Source organism: Fukomys damarensis, unplaced genomic scaffold, assembly GCF_012274545.1.
Source record: "Fukomys damarensis isolate Sample0158 unplaced genomic scaffold, DMR_v1.0_HiC HiC_scaffold_11, whole genome shotgun sequence".
Taxonomy (NCBI): domain Eukaryota; kingdom Metazoa; phylum Chordata; class Mammalia; order Rodentia; family Bathyergidae; genus Fukomys; species Fukomys damarensis.
Window position 1 is genome coordinate 25,892,335 of NW_022900923.1, and position 23,671 is coordinate 25,916,005.

Genomic DNA, 23,671 nt, shown 5'->3' on the forward strand with positions numbered 1-23,671 from the left:
TAAGTCACTAAATATAAATCAGGAGAAAAGAAGGGAAATTGCAGTTGTCTCCACTTCTGTCTTATTTCAGCTTCCCTAGCACTGCGGCCACATCTGGTTTTTTAAAATGAGGTGGAAACTTTTTGTCCTCACAAATTTCAAATTCGTACCTCTCAACATTTGGCCACAGCTTCTGGGCTTCCAGTTATTTTATTGCACTATTGTCACTTCTTTCAGTTTACTAGCCTCTCCCCTCCTTTCCACTTCCTTGCCTACCCAAGGCAATCTGCTTTTCTCTCCCAAAGAGAAGGTTATCTATTCCTCCTTGCTTTTTTTCTAACACAAAAATACAGCATAAACTTAGATGTTTATAAAATTTCATTTTTGTATGAATAAATTCAACTTCAATTATAAGTTTACATCCTAACATTGGTCAGAACATATTCTTGGCCAATTCTTTCCCTTTCTCTGGGTTGTGTCTCAGCGTCAGAGTCTGGGGATTTTACTATGTCACGGAGAGTGGAGGGACTTGGAGGACCCAGGTCACATACACTGCAGCCGTTGTCAATTTGCACTGGTATCTGGCAGAGTGTCATCACCACCTGACCACTGTCCCATGCTGTGGGGTTGTCGGATCCTTTCAGGCCCTCAGGTGCACAGGAAGTCATTCCACAGATGGGTAACTCTGACTTGGGCCCATGTTCCTAGACAGCACAGTCTTTCTTTATCCTTTCTTGAAAATAAAATATTTTAAAGTGCAAATAAAAATATAAATGATCAATATATTTAACACTCAGAATGTCAGATGCTACTGCTTTTTTATATTTCCTTTAGCTATTTTTTAAAGAACTAAAACTGTGTAGATAAAACAGTACAGATCTTCCCTTCTCCAGCCTAACTCCCTCCCTTCCTTCCTTTACTCCCTACAGAGTATCATACGTTTTGTACAAGGGTAGTCTGTGTTGTTATGCGTTTGTATAACATAATTACAGAAAAACACAATCCCTTGTATTTGTATTTTTGATATACACAGTACCATACTGAATATAATACACTACAAGTAGGTCTTGCAGAATGTTTTCACACATAGCCTGTATTGGTATACAGTCAGTTTTTTTGAAACTTCTGAACAGTGTTTTGTACAATGAATATACCACAGTTTGTTCCTATTAATTCATCCTTGGGCTGTTCTAGTGTTTTATTAATACAAATAATATTGCAAGAATTATTCTTTCCTACCCTTCTTTACCATCTGCTATTCGTTAAATTATCCCCATGGCAGTAAATGATATCACCAGGCACCAGGCCAAAAACTTGGCCAAAAATTTCATTCATCTTTGAAACCTTTTCCTCACACTTTGTAGCTGCATCACCAAGTTGTCCTCAATGTACTGTATATTCTGGATTCAACCACTTTTCAATGCTTCCAGCCACATCCAAGCCACCAACGTCTTCCCTACTACTGCCATATCTTTCTACCCTATGCCCTGTAGTCTTTCCACAGCATAGCCCCAGTGGCCTGTTAAGAATGCAAATTAGATCAGTAATAATCTCTGCACAAAATTCTCCAATAGTTGCACATTCCTTAGGAAAAAGTCTACATTCTCTACCTAGGCTGACAACCTATGTGATCTAGTCCTTGCACCTCAACCCTTCGATTCATCTTCCACTCTCCACTCGGTACCTCCACCTCACTTCTCCTTGGCTTTTTCTTTCTTCTGATCTTTCAAGCTCATATCTGCTCTCAGCATTTGCACATGCTATTCCTTGCCTGAAATGTGCTTTCCTCAGGTTTTAAGCACTTTTCTGATCGCCTCAGATACATTTTGCTAGGAAGGCCTTTCCTGTGCATCCTACCTAAAGCAGCATTTCCAGCCCCTATCCCTTCTAGGTACTCACCACTGTCTGAACTGTCTTAGGTTCTCACCCCAAGTCCATCTTAATTTCAGGAGCACAGGCTTGTTCATCGACTACCTTGATACTTGGTTTATACAAGACCTTGACAAATGTTTATTCACTACATAAATGAGTTGATGTTTTCTAATGCATATTTTCAACATTTTTCTATATTATAGATGTTTCCAGACCATAGAATACATTTATTTTCAACTAGGCAGGTTGTTTCTAAGTTAGTCTCCTAAGAGGTTGTACCAGTTTACATTTTTACTACCAATAGATAAGATACCTCATTTCCCTAGAGCTTGCCACTGCTAATGTCAGACTTTTGCAATCTGATAGATGTTTTGATTTGCATTTCTCTGATTATAGTGAGGTTGATTGCATATATTTTGCTTATCTTTCCATTGGGCTATCTCTTATGTACACAAGTAAATTATTTTTATCTGAATACTTATGCTTTGTTTCATATACATTTTACAATTCATTTCTCTTAGACTGTTGCTTTCCTTTTAATTCTGTTTATGGGATATATTTTATCAAACAAATACTCACTTTGGTATGTCAAAATTTATTATACCTTTCCTTCATAATTTGTGCCTTTGATGTCACATTTCAATAATCATTTCAGTTGGAGTGGGGAAGAGAGGCTAGGGGAATGGAGAAAAAATAAGAAGCAAGATATGTCATGTAAGAGTACAAGATCCCAATGATGAATGTAACTGTATTGTATATCTAAACTGTACCAATAAAAATATTTTAAAAAATAAATCAATAATCATTTCTTCTTCTGTGATCATAAATATGCTTTCCTTTATTTTTTCCTAATATGTGCTCACTTTGGCAGCACATATATTAATTTTTTCTGATAGTTGTAAAGCTTTATTTTGTCACAGATTTAGATCATTTTTATTTGGAATTTATTTTATAGAAGAAATTGTAGTATAGGAAACTAGGAATCCCCAAAGATTCTTTCAGGTTTGTAAGAACAAAACTATTCTCATAGTATTGCTAAGATGTTTCTTTTTTCACTCATTTCTTATGAGCAGTGAAATATACTTATATGTTCATGTACTTTACAAATCTGTTTTAATTTCTAATATGGTAAATGCTATGGTTTGTATCTAGATGTTACCCCAAAGCTTCATGTACTCATAGGTGGGTTTTGGAGGTGGCTAGGTCTAGGGTATGTTAGACTGGGACATGATAACTAAATTGGTTTAGCGTAGTTCTAGGTGTGGAAAATGGAAGCTCTCTCTTGAGTGTGGGTGGCCCTAGTCAATATAAATGAATATAAAGGGACAGAAAGAAGCCAGGCAGCTTGCTGCCTTCTGTCTACAACACCATGAGCTGTTTCTCCTCTATGATGCCCCTCTGCCTTTTTGGAGCCACTGACTATGGACTGAAATCCCTACAAACTGGGAGCCAAAATGAACCTTTCCTCCTTTGACATTGGGTGTTGTGTATTTTGTCTCAACAAGGCAAAAATTAACTAAGAGTAAAGAACAATGGGTATAACATACATAACTAAAAGATAACCTACATAAACAAAAGATCTGTGGGATATTCAATAATTTTTAAAAGTGTAAAGGGAGTCCTAAGACCAAAAGTTTCAGAATTGCTGGTGTGTGGTATGAGACAGAGATCTAGGGTTTTTTTCTTTTCCTTTCCTTTCTTAGTATAGAAAGTCCAGGAGCCCTGAACCTACTAAATCTATATTTCCTCTATCAAATGTCAAGGCCTCACATATACTCATGTCTATCTCATTGTTCTTTTTCATACTACAGTACTGAACTATTTGAATACTATAGTTTTATAGTCTTCTGTAAGGGTAAATCATGCTTCCTTCATTTTTTAGCATTACTTGGCTCTTCTTAGACTTTTTATTTATTAGAATCAACTTATCAGATTCCAAAAAATCTTGTTGGGGTTTTGATTGAAATTTCAATAGGAGAATCATAATCCTTGTGCTATTGATTTTCTGTTCTTTGAGTTTAGTATTATATTTTTTTATTGCAAAGTTCTTTTTGCCCCTTGGTATTCATAACATTCTTATAAAGGTTCTGCACATTTTTGAAAGCAAAAATTGTAATTTTTGTAAAATGCCATTGTAAATGTGATCTATGACATAGATCTATGACCTATGACACTATGACATAGGTGTATGGATTTCCCATTACTTAGATATGTAGAATTGCTGTTGATTTTTATACTGATCATGCATTTAACAACACTGTTCAATTCTAATTTTTTTCTTGTGGAATGGCTTAGAGTCTCTAGCTAAGAAATGATATTGTTTAATTTTTTTTCCAATAGAAAGTACTTTATTTTTTAAGTACAAGGAATCAAACTTGTATAATGTTTAATTTACAGCAGTCTGGCCTTGTTCTTTCTTTTAATAGGAATGCATCTATAACCTCATAATTATGTTTGTTTGAGACTATTCATATATACTTGCATTAAGTTAATACCCCCAGTGTTATGTTTCAGATATGATGTTCCCCCAAAGCCTCATTTGTTTGGAAAGGGGTCATGGGGAATCATGGGGATGCTATACTATATTAGCCCACTTATGAGTTTGTAGTTGACTTGCTGTTAAGAAGTGGGACCTGGTTAGAGATAGGTCACTGTGGGCATGACCTGGAAGAGTGTACTCTCGTCTTCAGTAGGGCTGTTGCTGTGATTACCTGACTATGTGGTTCAGAAGCTTTTGGAAATGGTTTGCCGAAGAAGTTTGAAAAGATTGGGAAATGCCACTTAGGCAAGCTCTAGAATGATGTAAGCCAAGTTTGATGGGAGATTCTGCGCAGAGCTCAGACAACCAGAATGTTAATTCAAATGCAGATGACTCACCTCATAAGCACGCAAGGTCCTGAATTTGATACCTGATACAAAGAAAAATGCTTATCACAAAGGTCAGGCTCAGGTTTCAGATGGGAACATCGACCCCTTTGGCAGGTGGACTCTATGCCAGTAGTGGTGAATCTATGGCACCCATGTTGCAAGAGCCTTTTATTATTGAAAGCTTCCAAAGTTTCACTATCATTGCAGTCCAGGCTATGTGTGTTATGTTTTGGCAGAAAATTTGACTGTATTTTTTCCCATATCCTGAGATTTTGCAAGAAACTAAGATTAGGGTAGAAGACTAATTCATCAGGAGGAGAAAATTTCAGGTCAACCCAACATTCAGACTGTGGCACAAGTACTTCTGGCTGCTTTTTGCCAGGTTCACAGTGAGAATCAGAAGCAAAAATCCTATTTGAAAAGATTTCCGTTTTGGCAGAAATGAAGTGCTTACAAAATCTGGGCAAATAGAGCATTAAAAAGAAGCCAACTACTTTGCATCAAGACAATAGGAAGGCTTGAAGATGTCTCAGGAATAAGCAAAATCCTATCCTTGGCAGGCTTAAATGTGTAAAAGTATAAAGCTTTGTTTTGAGAAGAGGGCCCCTGGGCTCCTTGTTCCAAAAGGACCACCTAAGAAATTAATTCCTCCAATTTAGCCTCTCAGGGATTCAGAGGCCGTTGTAGACATTATCCAAGGGGGCCTCGCTATTGCTCAAGATGGTGGCAGATTTTGGCATCATCCACATGGTTCTGGTTATAAAACCAGAATGGAAGATTATGGCATCAGGAAGGCTTCCACCTAGATTCAAGAAGAAAGCCTTGGACTCCAACAGCATGCTCCTGAGAGGGTTTCAGTCTTGCTTTTGCCCCATTCCTTTTGATCCTCCTATTTCTCCTTTTTGGAATGAGACTGTTTACTCTGTGCCTTTGTATGCCAGCAGTATTTAACTTTCTTTGACTTTAACAGGTGTTCATAGCTAAGAGTTTGCCTTAAATCTCAGAGGAGACTTTGCACTTGGAATTTTCAGTAAACTGCAATTGCTAAAACTTTAGAGACTATTAGAGTTGGACTAAATGCATTTTGCATAAAGATGCACATGAGTCTTTTAGGGACCAGAGGTGAAATGTTAAAGATTACGTCTGGGGTGTCCTCCAGAAGTTTCATGTATTTAGAAGGTAATTGGATCATAATGATGCTATACTTATCAGTGGACTATGAGTTCATAGCTGACTTGCTGTTAGGCGGTAGGGCCCTCCCCAACTCCTCCCTCCTGTCTTTGCTTCCTCACTGCCATGATATGCACAGCCTTTCACTGCCAGACCCTTCCATCATGCTGTTTCTACCTTAAAGCCAACCAACCAGGGAGTGGAACAGTGAGCCAAAATAAACGAATCTCTCCTTCATGAGTTGTGGGTGTTGGGTGTTTTGTCTCAGTAACTGAGACACTAGTTAGCTAAGAGATTTTATTTTTAATTACATTACTTGACTTTTTTTTTTAAGTTTTTTGAGACAAGGTCTCACTGTGTAGTCCAGGTAGGTCCTGTATTGACTATGTTGTCCAGGCTGGCCTTGTCTCAGCCTCCCGAGCACTGGGATTACAGGTGTGCGCCTCCGCACCTGGCTCAGTCTTGACTTTTTGAGTCTTTATTCGGAAGGAGTACATGGATCTTCTCTTTACTCTGAATGAGGTGGATGAGATAAATTTTAGATGGGGTCTGACCTTTGCATGTATTGTGAAGTATTCTGTGATGTACTATTTTGTATTCTTTGCTAGATATGTCATTATTATTTTATCATTTTAGTGTCAATTTTCAAAATGTGAGATGAATTTCTAAATTTCTTTGTTCATAGATTTCTCAACCTATTTTGGTATCAAGGTTATAGTAACTGCAGCACAGGCATAGTGGAGCATGCCTATAATACCAATACTTTTGGTAGGCAATGTGAGAAGATCTCAAGTTCCAGCCCAGCCTGGGAATCTTATTACCTTAGCAAGACCCTACCTCAAATTAAAAAAAAAATTTTTTTTTAAAGACTGGAGATGTAGCCCCCAGTACCACAAAGAAAGAGATTATAATAATTTCATAGAATGAGCTCAGTAACCTTTATGCCTTTTTTTTCTGAAATATTATAAAGTAGGATCATTTGTCCAATGAAATTTGGTAAAATTCACCTTTAAAACCAATGGGCCTGGCTTTTTTGACAAAGAATAGAAGAAAGAAAAGGGAGGATTCAGAGATGCTTGAATACTGATCTATTTTCTTTTTTAATAATTGATTTATTCAGATTTCTATTTCTTCTTGAGTCACTTTATTTCTGTGGTAAACTGTCAGTTTCACCTTGGTTTTCAACTTGACATAAACTACTTATTATAAATTCTAAGCTACACGATAAAATGTCATTTTAAATCTTTACCTTATGTACCTATGGTTATGCCCTTGTTTGATGTTCTAAAGTTGCTTATTTATGCTTTCTGTCTTCTTTTCAAGAAAAAAGATATTTATTTGTTTCATGCAATATTTTATTATTTTTTAAATGGTTTATAGTTTCAAGTCATGATTTATTTAAGAATGTAATTTTATTTTAAAACATATGAACATTGATTGCTAATGGAATGTTGTCTGTACTGTGATTCTTCAAAATATCTGGCCTATTGGATATGTGGTCAAATTACATAAATGATATGCATTTGAAAAATACTTATTCTCCATTTGTTGGGGGAACATATTTACTCATGTATGTATGCATTACAGAAATCTTCTATTTTCTCAAGATGATTCTTTCCTACTGGAAGAGATTCCAGTTTTCAAAGTAATCTTAAAATAACTTTAAAATGATTATATTCAAAGGGATAAATAATCATTGTGAAAGAGTTAAATAACACAGATATAAATAGAAATAAATAGGAACATAACAAAATATAAAAATGGAGATGTGATAAAAAATTAAATAAACTCAAAGCCTATCACAGTAAGAGAAACAATTATTGAATTGGAAGATTACACTAAAGAATTTTCAGAATCCAACATGTTACAGAAGACCAGACATACTGTGGCAGTTTATGATCACAAATTCTTTCACACTCCTCCCACTGAGATGCAAGTGTAGTTTCTGCATTCCTGATCATGGGTGAGCTGGGTCTATGTAAAGGTAGAAGGGACACTACTAGATAATAAAACTCCATAGCTCTTTTGTTGGAACACTCACTGTTAGAGCCTTGAGCAGTCACGTAAAAAATCAGATTGCTGGGTGCAGATTTAGCTCAGTGGTGCCGACACCTGCCTTACAAGGGCAAGGTCCAGAGTTTGACTCCCGGTACAAAAAAATAAATAAATAAAATAAAAATCAGATTGCTGTGAGGCCAATATGACATGCAGAAACCACATGTTGAAGTCACATGTAGGCACTCTAGCCCTTCAGGAGAGTCTAAACGAGACATGTGCGTGAAAAATCTTCCAGAAATTTCAAGTGACTCTCCATTGTTCAAGTCTTCTCATCTGGTACTTTGATCATTGTGAAGCAGAGTCAAGCTATGTTTGATGTACCTATCTATCCAAATACCTATTACATAGATTTTGTGAGCATAATAAAATGGTTATTGTTTCTTGATACTATGTTTTGAAGTATGTTCTTACACCATAATACAAAGAACCCATGAAAGACATACCTAATAGCAGTTTCAGAAAGAAAAAATAAAAGAGGGTGAAAATATTTGGAGATATTGAGACTGTTCTAAGGTTCTTGAAATGAAATTACATGTTAAGTGCAAAACACTGAAAACAAATTCATACCTAGATACACAGTAATGACCATACTTAACATTAAGGATAAAGAGAAAATTTCAAAAGCCATCAAAGAGAAACACAGATTAAGAACAATTATAACACATAAAAGAACAATTATAACCAAACTTCTTATCATTAGCAAGAGATACCATAAGCCAACTGATGCCATTTCCGAAAGCACTGAGTGGAAAATTACCAGTAATATTAATTTCTATATCCTGCTAAGCTATAATTCAAGAATAATGAAATAGAGAACATTTTTTCAAAACTGAGTTTATTAACCATACACTTTTATTGAAAGAACCACTAAAGAATGCATTGCAGGGGCTGGGGATTTAGCTCAGCAGTTCAGTGGCCTGCCTTGCAAGCGCAAAGACCCGAGTTCAATCCCCAGTACCAAAAAAAAAAAAAAAAAAAAAAAAAAAAAAAAAAAAAAAAAAAAAAAAAAAAAAAAAAAAAAAAAAAAAAAAAAAAAAAAAAGAATCCATTGCAATAATAAAAGTGAATTCAGAATAAAGTTGTGGCAATAAATGATAAACACAAAAATAAATAAATTAGATTGATAAATGTAATTATCCTGTGATTGTAGAGTTTTAAATTCTGAAGATATAGAACTACAATTCTATATAAAAACAACTACTCAATATATCAAGTAGCTAAAACACAATCTTGTTGAGGTAAGAGGACAGGTTTATTTTGGAAACTTTAGAAAATCTTAGGAAAACAAATGGTTAGGTATGCATGTCCAAAATTTGAGTAGCTTTTAAAAGAATAGAAAAATATATAATTTACAGAATTAAAACCAGCAGTGGTAAAAAGAAAACAAAATTTAAAGTTATCAATCCACTGAAGGCAGGAAGAACAAATAAACAATCATAAAAAGGAAAAGAATGGAGCAGAACACCAAAAATATATGCAAGAGTATAGTACAGATGATGTTCAAATTGATTTTATCCATATAATTTGAAATTTTCAGTTAAAAAACAAACTGTGAGGATTAGAAAAATGCAATATAAGAAGGTTGAAAATAATAAAAAGTTATAGGAATCAAACACCAAAAGAAAGTTTTTTAGCATCTGATAAAATAGTACAAAGCAAAAAGCATTAATAAGGATAGAGATTACATAACAATAAAAAATAAAACATTAGAAGGTCCATCTAGCTAACCATATAACCATGATACAAAACAAAACAAAAAAATCACAGAATTATCAGGAAAAAATTAGTAGTTCAACAACTACAGTGAAAATTTTAACATATCTTTATTCAATACCCAGATTACTGTAAGTTAAATTGAGAGGATGGCTGATATTTTTAGTGTTGATATTTCTTGTGTACAAATTGTAATTTGCAGCTCATCTTTAAATGCTAATTTCTTTTTCTACCTATTGTACCATTTCCTGTTTTTGTTTGTGCAGTACTGGGGACAGAACTGAGTGCCTTCTGTATGCTAAGCAGGTGGTCTCTTACTGAGCTACAGTTCCCAGAACTTTTGTAAAATGTTACTGAGATCAGGCCTCACTCAGTTACCCAGGCTGGACTCAAACTTGCTATTCTCTTGTCTCAGCCTCCTGAGCAGCTGGTACCAGGCCTGCACCACCCTCCAGGCTCATCTTCTATTTTAGTGCTGCCTCCATGTGGAACACACACACACACACACACACACACACACACACACACACACATCCCAGACCAGAGGTAGATGTCTCAGGACTCTTGTCTCTCAGGGATTTTGGGGGTGTTGCAGGTTTTTCTACTGAACCAAAAAGCAGAGTGGCCGACTTCTTATGTGTGCTGACTTCTCTCTCTCCTACCGTTGCAGTTAAGCAGTTGTTCTGTTTTTTAAACTTCCTTCTCTGGTAGAAATCACATTTTTTCCTAAATTCCAGTTTATGATGAAACACAAATGCAATACCTCATTTGGAATGGCTCTGATCTCTCTACTGAGAGTTCAAACTCCAAGAAAACTTCTACTTGCTTCCAGACCCAGAAGATTATCTAAGCCATTGTATTGTTTTCACTTCTGAGGATCAGAGGTGATTATTGTCATGACAAACCCAGAGTCATCTTTCCACTTTTTCCATACTGAAATTTTGGGAGAAGAGGTAGAACTTCAAAGTGTGAGCCTACCACACCATTTTGACTATTTCCCTGGGACTTTTAAGGGTGGGGAGCCTGTTGTCTTGTTACATTTGCCTTTACTCGGGTACTGGGAATTCAGTTTCTTTTATTCTTAGATGCCAGAAACCTATTTAGAACAACCATAAATTTCCTCAGAACTTCTGGCTTGGGGTGGGAAGCAGAACATAAACCCACTTTAGTTTTTGGTTTTGTTTGTTTTGGGGGGCCCTCTTTCCTGTACACATTTGTCAGAGAAATGTTTAAAGAATATATTTGGTATCGCTTCTCGGCCTTTTGGCTAAGATCAAGTGAAGAATATATTTGGTGCTTAAAGTCTAGTGCTTAAGTCATCAGTCTTTGTCCTAAATTTCATTCTGTGCATTTTAATAATTCTTTGAGGGGCTGCAAGAAAATGAGTGTTCTGGAATGTATAATCTCTGATCCCCCCCCAAGATCTCTATCTGCAGAGTATATAATAGATTAAAAACTGTGTTGTTTTTTTTGTTTGTTTGTTTCTGTTAAGGGCTTTTTGCATGCATGAGCTCTACACTGAGCTCTACACTTAGCCCTCAGTCTTTGTTTTATTTACATGATGTTGTGTTAATGAGCTCTCCCATCACTGGGATAAAATACCTGACACAATTTAAAGGAGAGGTTCAGTTGGCTCATGTTTTTCAGAGGCGTCAGTCCATGGCTGGTTGGCTCCAAGGCAGAAGCAGAATGGCCAAGGGCACAGTGGAAGAAAGCCGCTTGCTTCATGTGGCCAGGAAGCCGAGACAAGGGTACTGCTTGGGACAAGGACAAGAAAACACCCTTCTAAGTCATGTCCACAGGGACCTGCCTTCTTGGACCAGGCACCAGGCTCCAACTCCAAACATGAGACTTTTGAAGGACATTTGAGATCCAAACCACTCTTCACTCTTCCTTCACTCTTAACTTTACTCCACAGGAAAGAGTAGAATGACATTCCACTTTGTACACACATGACAGATTAAAGTAATCCATTTGGAGAATAGTGCTCTTTAAAATGGTGACATGCAGTTTCTCACAGTTTGGAGCAGGCTTTTGAATTAGATCTTAAATAGGATCATTACTGTCACCAATCATAGCAGCAGAACTAAGGATTTCCCATTAAGAAGTTAGAGATCGCTGAGTCTGAAAATATACATCAGCCATCACAAAGTGCTTTATTTTGCTTTTTAAGATTGACTGGGAATCTGGCGTTTTAAGATTTCTCATGGAAAGTGGATTCTAACAGATGAGTGTCTCACAGTATTACTGTAACTAGGCAGTGTGCTTCCTTGCTCACCTGGCTCTTCTTTTTCCCCTCCAGACTCCACAGTTTTCTCTTTCATCGCCTTTATTCATTCTTCTTTCAGTTTAGTTTTATTGAGTCTCCTTTTCCTTCTCAATAAGAGAGGCGGGGGAGGAATGAGGAGATGGAGTGGAGAAGAAAGAAAAGAAGGAAAGGAGAGAGGGAGGGAAAATGTGAGGTTTCTGATAGGTCATACTTCAAAGAAATGAGTAAATGAGGTTGTTGTATAATTACGAGGGGCCAGGGTTATGACTTAAAGTTGAAGGAGAAGAAACAATCACGAAGATGAGAGAAGGCAAAAAGGTTAAATAAAAGTTTACTTTTAGACTTTTATTACTTAGAATGTTCTTTTATGAATCTTACCCAGGATGTATCATGTTTCTCAGCATATAATGGCTCCTGAAAGTAAATCCGAAATTACTAAAGACAGTCACTAATAATGTATTCAAATATGATCACCCTCAGCAGTTTTTGCTTGTATCAGTAGCTGATATTTCATTAGAATCACAGAAATTGCCTATGAGATTATTTTCCTATTGTCAACTATTACATTTATTTTAAATCTAACTCTAAATTTCCAGTGTTAAATTCAGCCTCTTGTGATACAGCAGACAGTTCAGGCATGTAGCTCAGTGGTAGAGCACTTGCCTACCACGTGTGAGGTTTTGGGCTTGATCCCCGGTACTACAGAACAACAATAGCAACAAAGAACGAAACTCCTAAAAACCATAGTAACAATAATAAAATCAACTCTAATTTGTGGTTGGTGGGAGATATTGAAAAAGATATGAAATAAAATTTACCCATAAGCACTCTACCACTGCAGAATAAATGCTATTAACATTGTATTGTCTTTCTGACAAAGTCTATTTTGTAGTCATATTTTATAGAGTTTTATATCTTTCTGGTATACTCTGTCACTTTTCTGAACTGTATGTACTACTTTTTCTGCTGAGAAATTGCAAAAGTAGACTCTGGAAAATCTCATTCTGAAGAATTGTAGTTGACTGGGATACCTACATGGATTATCTGATTGCATGTCTGTACTTGATCTCAAGAGGAAATGATTCAAAGACCTCCACCATAGTATGCTAGCTTAGAATCACTCCAGAGAGGTTAGTTTGAAGGAGGCAGGCGAAGGCCTGAGCAGCTCATTTCGCTCTGTATTACTTACGACAGTAAGTGCCCTTTCTCTTAGGTCTCCTCTAACTTTTAGGCTCTGAGAGAAAGACTATTTTGTTCATGACTTGCATTCAGAGGGGTAGCATATGATTTACAAAAATTCTTAATGTATTCTGGAAGGCTGAATGAAAGAATAAATGAGTACTAAAATTCTACAGGATTTGTGATTCATCAAAGTTCTTCTATTAGGACACACCCAGATTAAGGTTCCTGAAAGTAAAATTTTTAATTTAGATATAAATTTATCTTAAAAATGCAGAGAAAGATAGGAATTGATCATTAATTGAATATTCTATACATATCCTAAACTTTTAGTTCTGCCTAATATTCTTGTTGTGCTTTAATACCCACATTTTGTTTTCCCTCAAATACTTAACAGAAAAAGTTTCCCCTTCTTTCAACAGCTGATAACCTTTTGTAACATCTAGATCCACTGCCCTATGTTACATTTCAATACTTAGCACGTCTTATAAACTTGGTCTCACCATAGGAGCACTATTAATGAACTAAAACCATCCATGTACGCTTGGACAAAGGATTGCGTGACTTGGAGGACCATAACAGAAACACTTCAGCAAATGGTTAAGAGACAGAAAGTGCAAACAAGCAAGTGAGAGACCCAGCACATGCTAGCTTAGAATCACTCCAGAGAGGTTAGTTTGAAAGGAGGCAGGGGAAGGCCTGAGCAGCTCATTTCGCTCTGTATGAACCTCTATGCTTTTTAGCTTTCAGACAGATCAGTCTCATTTAATTTAAACATAAGACAGGTAATGAATTGAGACATCCTCCATAAGTAGGTAAAAGCTGTTTGTTTCTTGGCAACTGATATTTGGTCATATGACACTGCTGATTTTAAGGCAGTGTGCTCTGTACCTGCCCTTCCACAAATACAATTCTCCCAGCATTGTTTGCTTAAAAAAAAGTTTAACCTATACTAGCAATGCCTATGTGCATAAAAAGAGAAGTTTAACCTACACTACTCTATGCCTAGTGCACAAAAAGAGAAGCACTATTTGTTGAGTTTCTAGTAAGTGCCAGACACTGCTAGGCATATTACATGTTATTTAGTTTAATTGGACAGTTTGCCTCCAGAAACATAATTTAATCAAATTATATACTTTGAAATGAGGTATCACTTTTTAAATTTTATTTATTTATTTATTCTTGAGGATTGAACCCAAAGCATTGGACTAAGCTATATCTCTGGTCCTTAAAAAAAATTTTTTTTTGAGGCAATTCTCACTAAATTGCTAAATTGTCTAGGCTGGGCTTGGACTTGTGATCCTCCTGCTTTGGCCTGCCAGAGTGCTGAGATTACATTTAGCACCATCATGCTGGCTGGCTCATTCTTCAAGAATGTTATATTCAATTTATCATCATCATCATCGTTGTTGGGGGAGGTCATTTTGTTTTATTTTGTTTGTTTTAGTTTTTTGAAGCAGGGTCCCACTATGCAGTGTAGGCTGTTCTTGAACTCACTATGTAGACCAGGCTGGCCTCAAATCCATGGTGATGGGATCCTACCTCAGCCTCTCAAATGCTGGGGTTACAGGTGTGTTACACCACGCCTGGTACCATTTTTGGTTTAGTGAGACAGGATGTCACTATGTAGCCCAGGATAGCCTCTAACACCATGATCTTCCCACCCCAGCCACCCAAGTGCTGAGATTATAGATGTGTGCAACAAGAATGGTGCATTCAAGTTATTTAGGCCTATCCCGTTACAAGAGAAAAAATAAGAATAATCCTAGGATTTGTAAACACTTTTCTGGTGAGAAACAGAAAACACTGAACTTCTGATCCCACTTTTTCCCTGAATTTTTAAATGTAATTTTTCTGCCCTGTTTTCCGATTAGCTGATGGCCTGTCCACTCTCTTCCTGTCATCCCTCGGCAATATCTCTTTTTCCTGCCGTTTAATGAAATGGTTAATAGCATCACCGAATCCCAAATTAGAAAGCATGGAGTAAAATTTTTTAAATGGGGATGCTGAAGCCTTTTTCTACATTGAAATCTGAGACTTTACTGTGAAATAATTGATTAGTTATCCTTAATCTTTTTTGTTTGTTTTGTTTGGTTGACACAGGGTCTCACCATGTAGTCCAGGCTGGTTTGAACTCACTATATGGCCCAGGCTACCCTTGAACTTGTAATCCTCTTGCTTCAGCCTTCTGAGTGCTGGGATTATGGGCATATGCTACCAAGCCCAGCCTGAGGTATCTTCAGTCTTATAAGTGTAATCTTTACTCAATGCTTAAGTAATTTTATTCAATTAAAACTTTCATTTTGTTAAATATTGGTTGATGGCCCAATAAAATTCTTACGGCTTAGGAATTACTTCTAGAGAACATTCTTCAGTAAGGTAGTCACAAATTTTAAGCATTTACTTGAAAGTCATGGTTCTTCCATTGATTTTTTTTTTAATTTACAGATTCAACATTAATGAAGTACCTTTTGTACTATCATTCAGGAGAATAATATACCAGAAGGCAAAAATCAGCACATTATCTATCCTTACTGAGCTAGTTGGAGGTAATATATACTGAACAAAGAAATACAAACATAAGCAGTGTCATGAAGAAGAAGGGTAAAGTGTCACAGAAACATAGAATAGTGTCCTACTTAGCATGATGGGGTGAGCAGGCAGAGGTTTGTCCAAACAAGTTCAAGTTTAGGCTTGAAGCATAGTAGCCTACGAGAAAAGTTATCTAGACAGAGGGAGCAATTTATGTAATGGTTTTGGGAAGAGAAGAACACTGCTCATTCAAGGCCCTAACAGAAGGTTAATATAGTGGCCAGGGTAGAGCATGGGAAGAAGTTAGAAAAGTAAGGCAGAAGCCCAAATACACAGGCCATCCTAAGGATTAGGAAATTTATCCTCAGGGTAGTAGCCAGTGGAGACTAAACTTGGAAAAAAACTTAAAAGCTTATTTATGGCTAAAGTGTTGAATATAAGCACATGTTAATTCACTATTTAATTCATTCTGGAATGTGCTTTTACCTTAATCCAATGATGTTAAGAATTTTATAAATATGGGACAAACTATTCAGGTTTCTGATATAGAAAAGTTTTCTGGGAAAATATTCTGTGGTAGTTAAGCAAAGCAAGAGTGGTCAGTATGCTCTGAAATGATGAACCTAAATCCTAAGTTGGTTTTTCATCTGCATCACATTTTAACTTGAATTGCAAATTGAGATGATTAAATAATAATGGCAGGGCAAGGAAGGTATATGTTTGTGTCTGTATCTGTGTCTGTGTTTGTGTCTGTGCATGTGGATGTGGTTTTTCATGATTCTGAAGAACAGATTCATGACAAATATTAGTATCATATTCTTTGTGTCCTCACATACTACTCAATATAAATTAGGAGAGGAAAGAAAATATTAAACAACTAGGTTCCTTTTGTTGATGACTGTGATAGAACTGTGCTTTCAGTAATAAAGAACTGCATGAACCTAAGACCCTCTGTCAAAAGAATATGAGAGACTTAGATTCCTATTTTATGTTTTAGTATTCTTCCATCTTTCCTGTGAGCATTTCTTCTTTCAACTATGTCCATTAAATCAGCAAACAATCAGGTATAGTAAGTTCTCAGAGTTTTGTTTTGTTTTTGAGACAAGGTCTCACTATATAGTTCAGGCTGGCCTTGAACTTTCAGTGATCCTCCTTCTCAGCTTCCTGGGTGCTAGGATTACAGGCATGTAATTCTGCTTGGCTGTCCAAAGTATTTATTTTGTATTGGGGAAAACTCTTGAGGCTTAATGAAGTTTCCCTAAGTAAATATAGGAGAATGGAAGAGAAAAGAGAGAGGGAGAAGGGAGGAGAGGAATGAACCGTCTACCGTTCCCTGTCACGCCCATTCCCTGTCACCCTACTGCTATAAAACTGGAGTTTGTTTCCCTTGGATCTTGGACTGCAATGCTTCCTATTTTTCAGGCTGACTCCCTCTTAGGAATGAATGAATAAATACTCGGTAAACTCTCTGAAGGAGGCTGCTGACCCTTGATCTAAGAAATCTCGAGCAACAATTGGATCTGACTCACTATTTGAAGAGAATGAATCACTCACTAGATTGAATCACCTACCTCTGTAGTCTGGTTTGTGGCCCTAAAGAACACTGGCCAGCTTTATATACACTGTATATTTCAGTATGTAGTTTTCACCAAAATAGAAACACATCTATTGTCTGACTGTGCACATGATTTCAAAACATTCAGAATATGTAGGCTAAATATTAAAATAAATTCACGCTTGATAAGATTTCCTGAAACAGGTGAGATCTATTATTGTAAAAAGAGAGGAGGCTTTGCATTAATTGTCAGGTTACCAAGCTCTTGGCATATCTGTTAGGAATAGTAATAGTAGTTTCTCATCAAGTTCTTAGTGTATTTGGTTGAACAATGGCTACTCTACTGGATGTTATGGAGCACACTTGTATTTCTAGTGCATTAGGAGGCCAAGGCAAGAGGGTCACAAACAAGCAAGTCCAGCCTGGGAAACTTAGCAAGATTTTGTCTCAAAAAAAAAATTAAATTAAATAGAATTTTAAAAGCCACTCCATCTACTTGAGCAAAAATATGGTTATATTAGGCTGTTTGGTTATGATAAAAGGTTTTTGAAGTTTCAAATCTCTAGAAGCTGATTCACAGTATGCTGCTATTGTGTTTTCTATTATCAAAGTCACAGATAAATTTATCTTCTAGCATTAACAGTATACTTGGATGTGTGCTCTATAAGTACTATAGACAAAGACTAGAGTATTATTTTAAAATAATTTTTAAATCAGCAGGGCATGATAGTACATTCCTGTAATCCTAGGCTTTGGGAGGCTAAGGCAGGAGGACTGCCACAAGTTCAAGGCCAGCCAGGGTAGCATATCAAGACCCTGTCTCAAAAAATTTTTTTTAAAATAATTTTTTGCAGTAGTTCTAAATACACTTAGTTAGCTATAAAAAAGCAAAGGGGCAGAAAGAAAATGGACATTTATCAAATGTCAGTGGTGTCCACCAGGCACTCGTGAACTCAGTCATTTATATATATATATGTATATATATATGAATATATATACATATATATACATATATATATGAATATATATATATATATATGAATATTAGAGTTCACAGGACCCTATAATAGGTAATATCTTCAGCAAATTGTAGCTCTTATGGAGAGATGACAGAGGTAGGATGAACACAAGGATTTGTTAGATTATAAGCTGCCCATGAAATCACTTAGTCAGAAACTTCAAATCAGGTTGGATTGATGGAAATGAGACAGATTTCTTTTGGTTTAGATGTAACATATCTGCAGGAGTAAAACATTGGTAAAACCTACTAAAGAAAGATGTTTGTATTCCACAAGTCTGTTGATTTTCAATTCACTGTGGGCAATGATCAAGTCTGATGATTAGGACAGCAGAAAGAGGTGAGACAGGATATTTTGCATTAACAATATGTAAATTCGAGGTACTAATTTTCCTGAATCCTGTTGTTTTTTGGAAATTATTTATAAGATCAACATTAATGTTTTTTAGTCTGTAAGATATGTGTTATCATAATTCTATCTAGTTTGTAGGGATAATGTAAAGCTATTAATGAATCTAATAAAATATGTAGGAAGACGGCTATAAAATCAAAAATTTATTATTTCTGGCCCCATCTATGTTCCTTTGGTTGTTCATACCTCATTGACTGCACCTATCATTTTGCATCCTAATAATTTCTTTACTGTCTCTACCAGCAGGTGAGTTCTTCCATGACAGGGTCCATATCTCCTTCATTATGGTATCCACAGCATCCTGGATAGTACCTGAAACATAGTGTTTAGTCAATATTTATTAAATAAAATAGAAAGGATTCATCTTTGATCCCATTTTTTCCAAAATGATAAAATAGTAATATTTTCATAGCATCAGGAATGTAAGAACTTGCTCATATAGTGTTTACCAAAACTATGTACCCTAGCATTAAAGGTCATTATGATTAATAAATCAGTAATTATTTTATAGAACACAAAATAATGGTTAAAATATTTTAAAAATATAATTAATAAATTTAGGAAAAGAAATATAGGATTTTTGAGGAAATGTATAGCAGTACTTTCTATCCTTGGGCTCTCAGGGTTTGAAGGAAAAGCAAGATGATACAGCACAGATAAGAACAATCACTAGGTGGCTCTCTTTCCTGTGAGTGGGCTGCGCTTCCGTCGTAGCCAGGCGGGGTGATTGGAGCACTGTACTGCCGCAATCACTGAGCGTCATAGCGCATCATACTAGGCGCTAGCTTGCAGCATGAGGGGGATAGCTCACTTTGTATTTCGTTAATGACCACCTGTCCTTGGGATTTATTTCAAAGTAGGTCGTACATGATGTTCCAAATAAACACTGGTCCACTCAATAGGTGCGGTCTCTGAAAAGGACCTTGAGAGTACCTCCTCAGCTAGCATGGAAAGACAGGAGGAATCAGGTACTCAAACCAAAATAGACCAATGGAGAATTTTAATTATCAGTGAGGGCTGCATTCCTGAAGGATCTTATGCCCTTACTCATCCGAAAGTATTTTGGGATAGGTGGTAATGTGACACCATGAAAATCAAATTAGTAAAATGTCAAATAATTCCTTCAAACCACTAAAATGACTTCTCCACCATTTCTTATATTACTCATTCTTTACGCCTTTGTTTTAGCCCCAACCCTGACACGAAATGCACATAATAGACATTTAAAAGTATTTGCTTTATTAAAAATAGAAAATTCATTTCCTAGGCTTTCATTGTACTTTCATCCCAAATATCTAGGTTCTCCTAGGCTTTCACTGGACTTTCATCCCAAATATCTAGGTTCTTCTTGATATTATTTTACTCGGTACTTTCCTCCCTAACTCCAAAAATGGTGACAAGTTCTGAAACACAGCAGCCTCGTCAGAGAGGAAGGAGGTTGCAGACGAAGAATTTGGAGATGTGCCTTTAACAATCAAGATCTCCATCTCGGTGGGATGCGGTGTCTCTGCGAGCCTCTCTACTTGTTCTGGATTCTAAACGCTGGAAAAACCACTTGTGAGCTTTCTAGGATGTGTCTTCATCCTAACCTCTCCCAGCGGGTTCCCGGAAGCTCAGTCAAGGAGCGTGTGGGTGTGTGTGCGTGCGTGTGTAGGAGGGTGTGTGGTGGGGGGATTTCGGGAAGGGGTCAACTATCTAGGGAAAGTCTGCGGGAGGGCTATCTGCTGTCGTGTGCCGCTCACCTCCCTCAGGGACCCCGGCCGATTGGGATCCCGCCTCCAAGAGCCCGAGGCAGTTGTGGGGAAACCCCTCGCCCTTCTGGGAAGCCAGGGGCCGCGCCCTCCCTGCTCCAGCCCACCATCCGCCTGCTTCAGGCCCTGCATCTTCTTAAGCCCGGCCCTCTTCACACCTGACTCTGAACGGAAACTATGGAGGTGGTTCCTGCCCACTGGCGGGTGGAAATGCCCACGGTGAATGCCTCAGGGTCTCCCCCCAATTGCTGCGGGAAGGGGGACGGGACTAAGAAATAGATTTCACTGTCCGGGAGAATCACGATTCCCAACCTAGGGAAGGTCTTGAGATGGAAGGGAACCTAAGGGGGAATCCGGGGAAATCCATTCGCCAAGGGGAGGGTCAACCCTGTCCGCTCACACCGGTTACTATGACAATACAACCACAGCTCCAGTTGCCATGGCAGCTACGTATCCAGTCCGATTGGTTTCCTCTTCCTCTTGGGCCCCACCCTATCCCCTCCAAAAGTTTCCTAGCTTGCATGGGGAGAGCACCAGACTGGAGCGTGGCCTTCGCGTCATTCTCCAGAGGGCGAGGGAAGACAAGAATCGTGGGACTGGCTGGTGGAACTATAGAAGGAAGGGGCAGTGTTTCCAGTGGGGAAGAGTGGAGGAGTGGAAGAAGGAAGAGGAAAAAGTGTGTGGGGTGTGGAGGGGAAGACTTTAAGTGTAACTCCTTGCTGATTTGGGCTCTATGTTCCCGGTGGGCTGTGGTTGTCCCCTCGCGCGGGAGGAGAGGGGTGGATCGGCAGGAAGCCTCCAAACGCCATCAGAAGGGCTCTCGGCTGCCGCCGGGGCGCCACAAAACCCGTTGATTCGAAGAGGGACCTGACCCGAGAGCAGGAAGTCGCCCTGAGGGACCAGCGCTCTGATTCTCGCGAGAGGGACCTCTCCCACTTCCTTCCTCTAGTTCTCCCTCCTCTTTCCACCGCCCCCTCCCTTATCCCTCCCCCTTCCCCCTCTCGGGTCGGAGTGTCCCTGCGCCCCAAGAGCTACAGCAGCAGCTAGAGCAGCTTTCCTCGCTCCCTCCCCCTCACCTCGCTCATCGCCCGCCCCCCCGCCCTGCCGAGCGAGGAGGAGCCAGAGGAGAGGAAGATGGCGGCGGCCGCCAGCACCCGCGGTATCGCGGGGCCGCTCCGAGGAGCCTAAGAGACCCACGGAAGCTTCGCGGGAAGACGCGGCGGCGGAGGATGAGCCTGCAGAGCGCGCAGTATCTCCGGTGAGTGCTGAGGCCGGCCTAGGACCGGTGGAAGCGGGCGAAGCGTTGGGGCTTGGAGCAACAGACCTAGAGGTGGTATGTCCGGAGTGGTGGGGGAGTTGCTGTGTCCTCTCCTTTTTGGGCTGGAAGGCAGGGGAGTGGCTGCGAGGGGGTCGGCGGGGCGAGGGATCACGCACTCGCCTGCCTGGGTGCTTAGCACCCACCACTCGCTGAGGTCCCCCGCAGCCGGCGGGTGCCGGTGCCAGAGGGGAGGTTGGGGAAGCGTGAGAATGTGTGTGCGCGCGCCGGGAGTCTCAGGCTCGCTAGCTAGAGGTGGGAAGAGGCGCCCGGGGAGGCGGCGGCGACCCAGAGTGGAGGTGGGTGTGGAGGAGTCTGATCCTCGCGGCAAGGGAAACGTGGTATGGTGTGGCATTGGCTGGAACGATGCAGGAGAAGACACAGCACACCTGGTGTGTGGTGGGGGTGAGGGCAGACGGGAGGTGAATAGACCGCAGGAAGCAGAAGCTTGTTCTTCATTTGCAGGTTGAGAGTACCGAGAAATAATGTTACCTGTGGTTATTTGGCCCGTTTGGGTGGATCATGAAGAGGAGAATGGATGGCGAAGTGAGGAAAGAGGGAGGTTCGGTGAACAAGGTTGTGTTCTCCAGGGGAAAAATAAATAAATAAATAAAAAAACTAGGCTAAAAACAGTGATTGGGAGATACCATTATTAGAGTCCTGTTCATTAGGAGTGGTGGAAGGAACTTGTAGGTCGGAGGTAGACTGATGCGTGAGTAGTGTGTGCCTGTGAGACTGTGTGGGGTGGGGGGAGGATAGCGATTGGTGCACATTTCAGAAAGAAGATCCAGATACTTTGGGACTTGGTACCTGATGGTGAGAACATATTGAACGGAAAAGCACCAGCTATTGTGCAGCCAGAAAGGTTCCATGAAGCTGAGTAAGAGCTTGGACGTAGAGCTAGAGAGTGTCAAAAATCTTGATGTCAAAAAGGTGCTGGAGATTGAGATTAATTAGGAAATAGCTTCTTAGGAAAAGAAAAGATTTAAATCTGGTTCTTTTCGTCTTTCGAAAGCAGAACTAAGAAAGGCAGACCGTAAGGGATTTTTTAAAAAAGATTGTTTCATATTGTTTCATACCTTGCAGAGGAGGGAACTGATGGAATAGAAGTCTAAAATGAGCAGAAAGGTCACGTCGCTTATTTAGTGAAGTGAAAGTATTGATGTGTGAGTGGATCACTGTACTGTAAGAGAAGGGATGTAGTTATGTGATACACAGCGTGGTTATTGTACTTTTGAAAGTATCGGTAGTTAAGCAGAGTGTGGAGAGTTTAGAATGATGATGTCTTTGAACTATGCTTGAATGTCTCAGTATAACATAACGCGAACGCCCAAAGGCGACCATAATAAAGTTGGAATTGAAATGGTACCTGTGTATTGAAGCCCACTTGTCTCCTGTATTATTCCTTTTTTAATGTATTTAATAAAATTTTAAAAGTACAACGGTGGCAAAGATCCATGACAGATGCTGTAAGGTATATGAAAACCATCAAGACAGTCTTTAATCTTAAGGAATTTGCTGCTTAATATCTATTAATAACATTATAAGGTATAATATGGTAAGTATCATAAAAGATAGCAAGTGTTATGAGTCCAAAGGCACGAGATTACAGTTGGGGAGAATCATGAAAGGCTTCCTTTGCTCATTTGCTCATTCATACACACACTCATGATTCATTAGTTGTTGGTTGATCACCTGTATGGGAGTCATTGTACCGACCAAGAATAGAAGTAAGAACTCCACCCTCCTCTCACAGAGCTTACAATTTGTTAAAGCTTCAAAGAGAACATAGTACTTAAAATGAACTTGAAGAATGAACAGTATTCTGACAGGTGTGTATTAAGAGATTCCATGTGGAAGGAAACTGAGAAAAGATATAGATAGGGAAGTTGGAGAGGTGTTCAGTTAGACAAGAATGTAGGGTAATACAGCTGGAGAAGCTTAGACGGCATTGTATTGGGTTTGACTCTTTGCTTTTAC

At 38.6% G+C, this 23,671-nt stretch overlaps 1 protein-coding gene and 1 long non-coding RNA gene across 8 annotated transcripts in view; one reads left to right on the forward strand and one right to left on the reverse strand.

Moving 5' to 3' along the window:
- Nucleotides 1-434: 434 nt before the first annotated feature.
- LOC104873725 lies at nt 435-21,982 on the reverse strand. Of its 2 annotated transcripts, XR_004516653.1 has the most exons (6): nt 21,701-21,982; nt 18,812-18,937; nt 12,308-12,343; nt 11,939-12,033; nt 2,431-2,525; nt 435-712 (listed from the first exon to the last, which is right to left on the reverse strand). It is a non-coding gene; the product is annotated as an uncharacterized LOC104873725 (long non-coding RNA). The 2 variants fall into 2 exon arrangements; XR_004516654.1 differs by lacking the exons at nt 11,939-12,033; nt 12,308-12,343.
- Nucleotides 20,276-23,671, forward strand: part of Smg7 (SMG7 nonsense mediated mRNA decay factor) — a 90,465-nt gene continuing 87,069 nt past the window's right edge. For 3 of the 6 annotated variants that reach the window (XM_010640555.3, XM_010640552.3, XM_010640553.3), the window contains exon 1: nt 20,281-21,634. Coding sequence is in view for 1 of the 6 variants with exons in the window: in XM_010640553.3 (XP_010638855.1) it covers nt 21,606-21,634 (29 nt within the window). In the remaining 5 variants the exon portion in view is untranslated. Of the gene's footprint in view, nt 21,635-23,671 lie in introns of all 6 variants that reach the window. The other 3 variants (XM_010640550.3, XM_010640554.3, XM_010640556.3) reach the window with 3 other exon arrangements.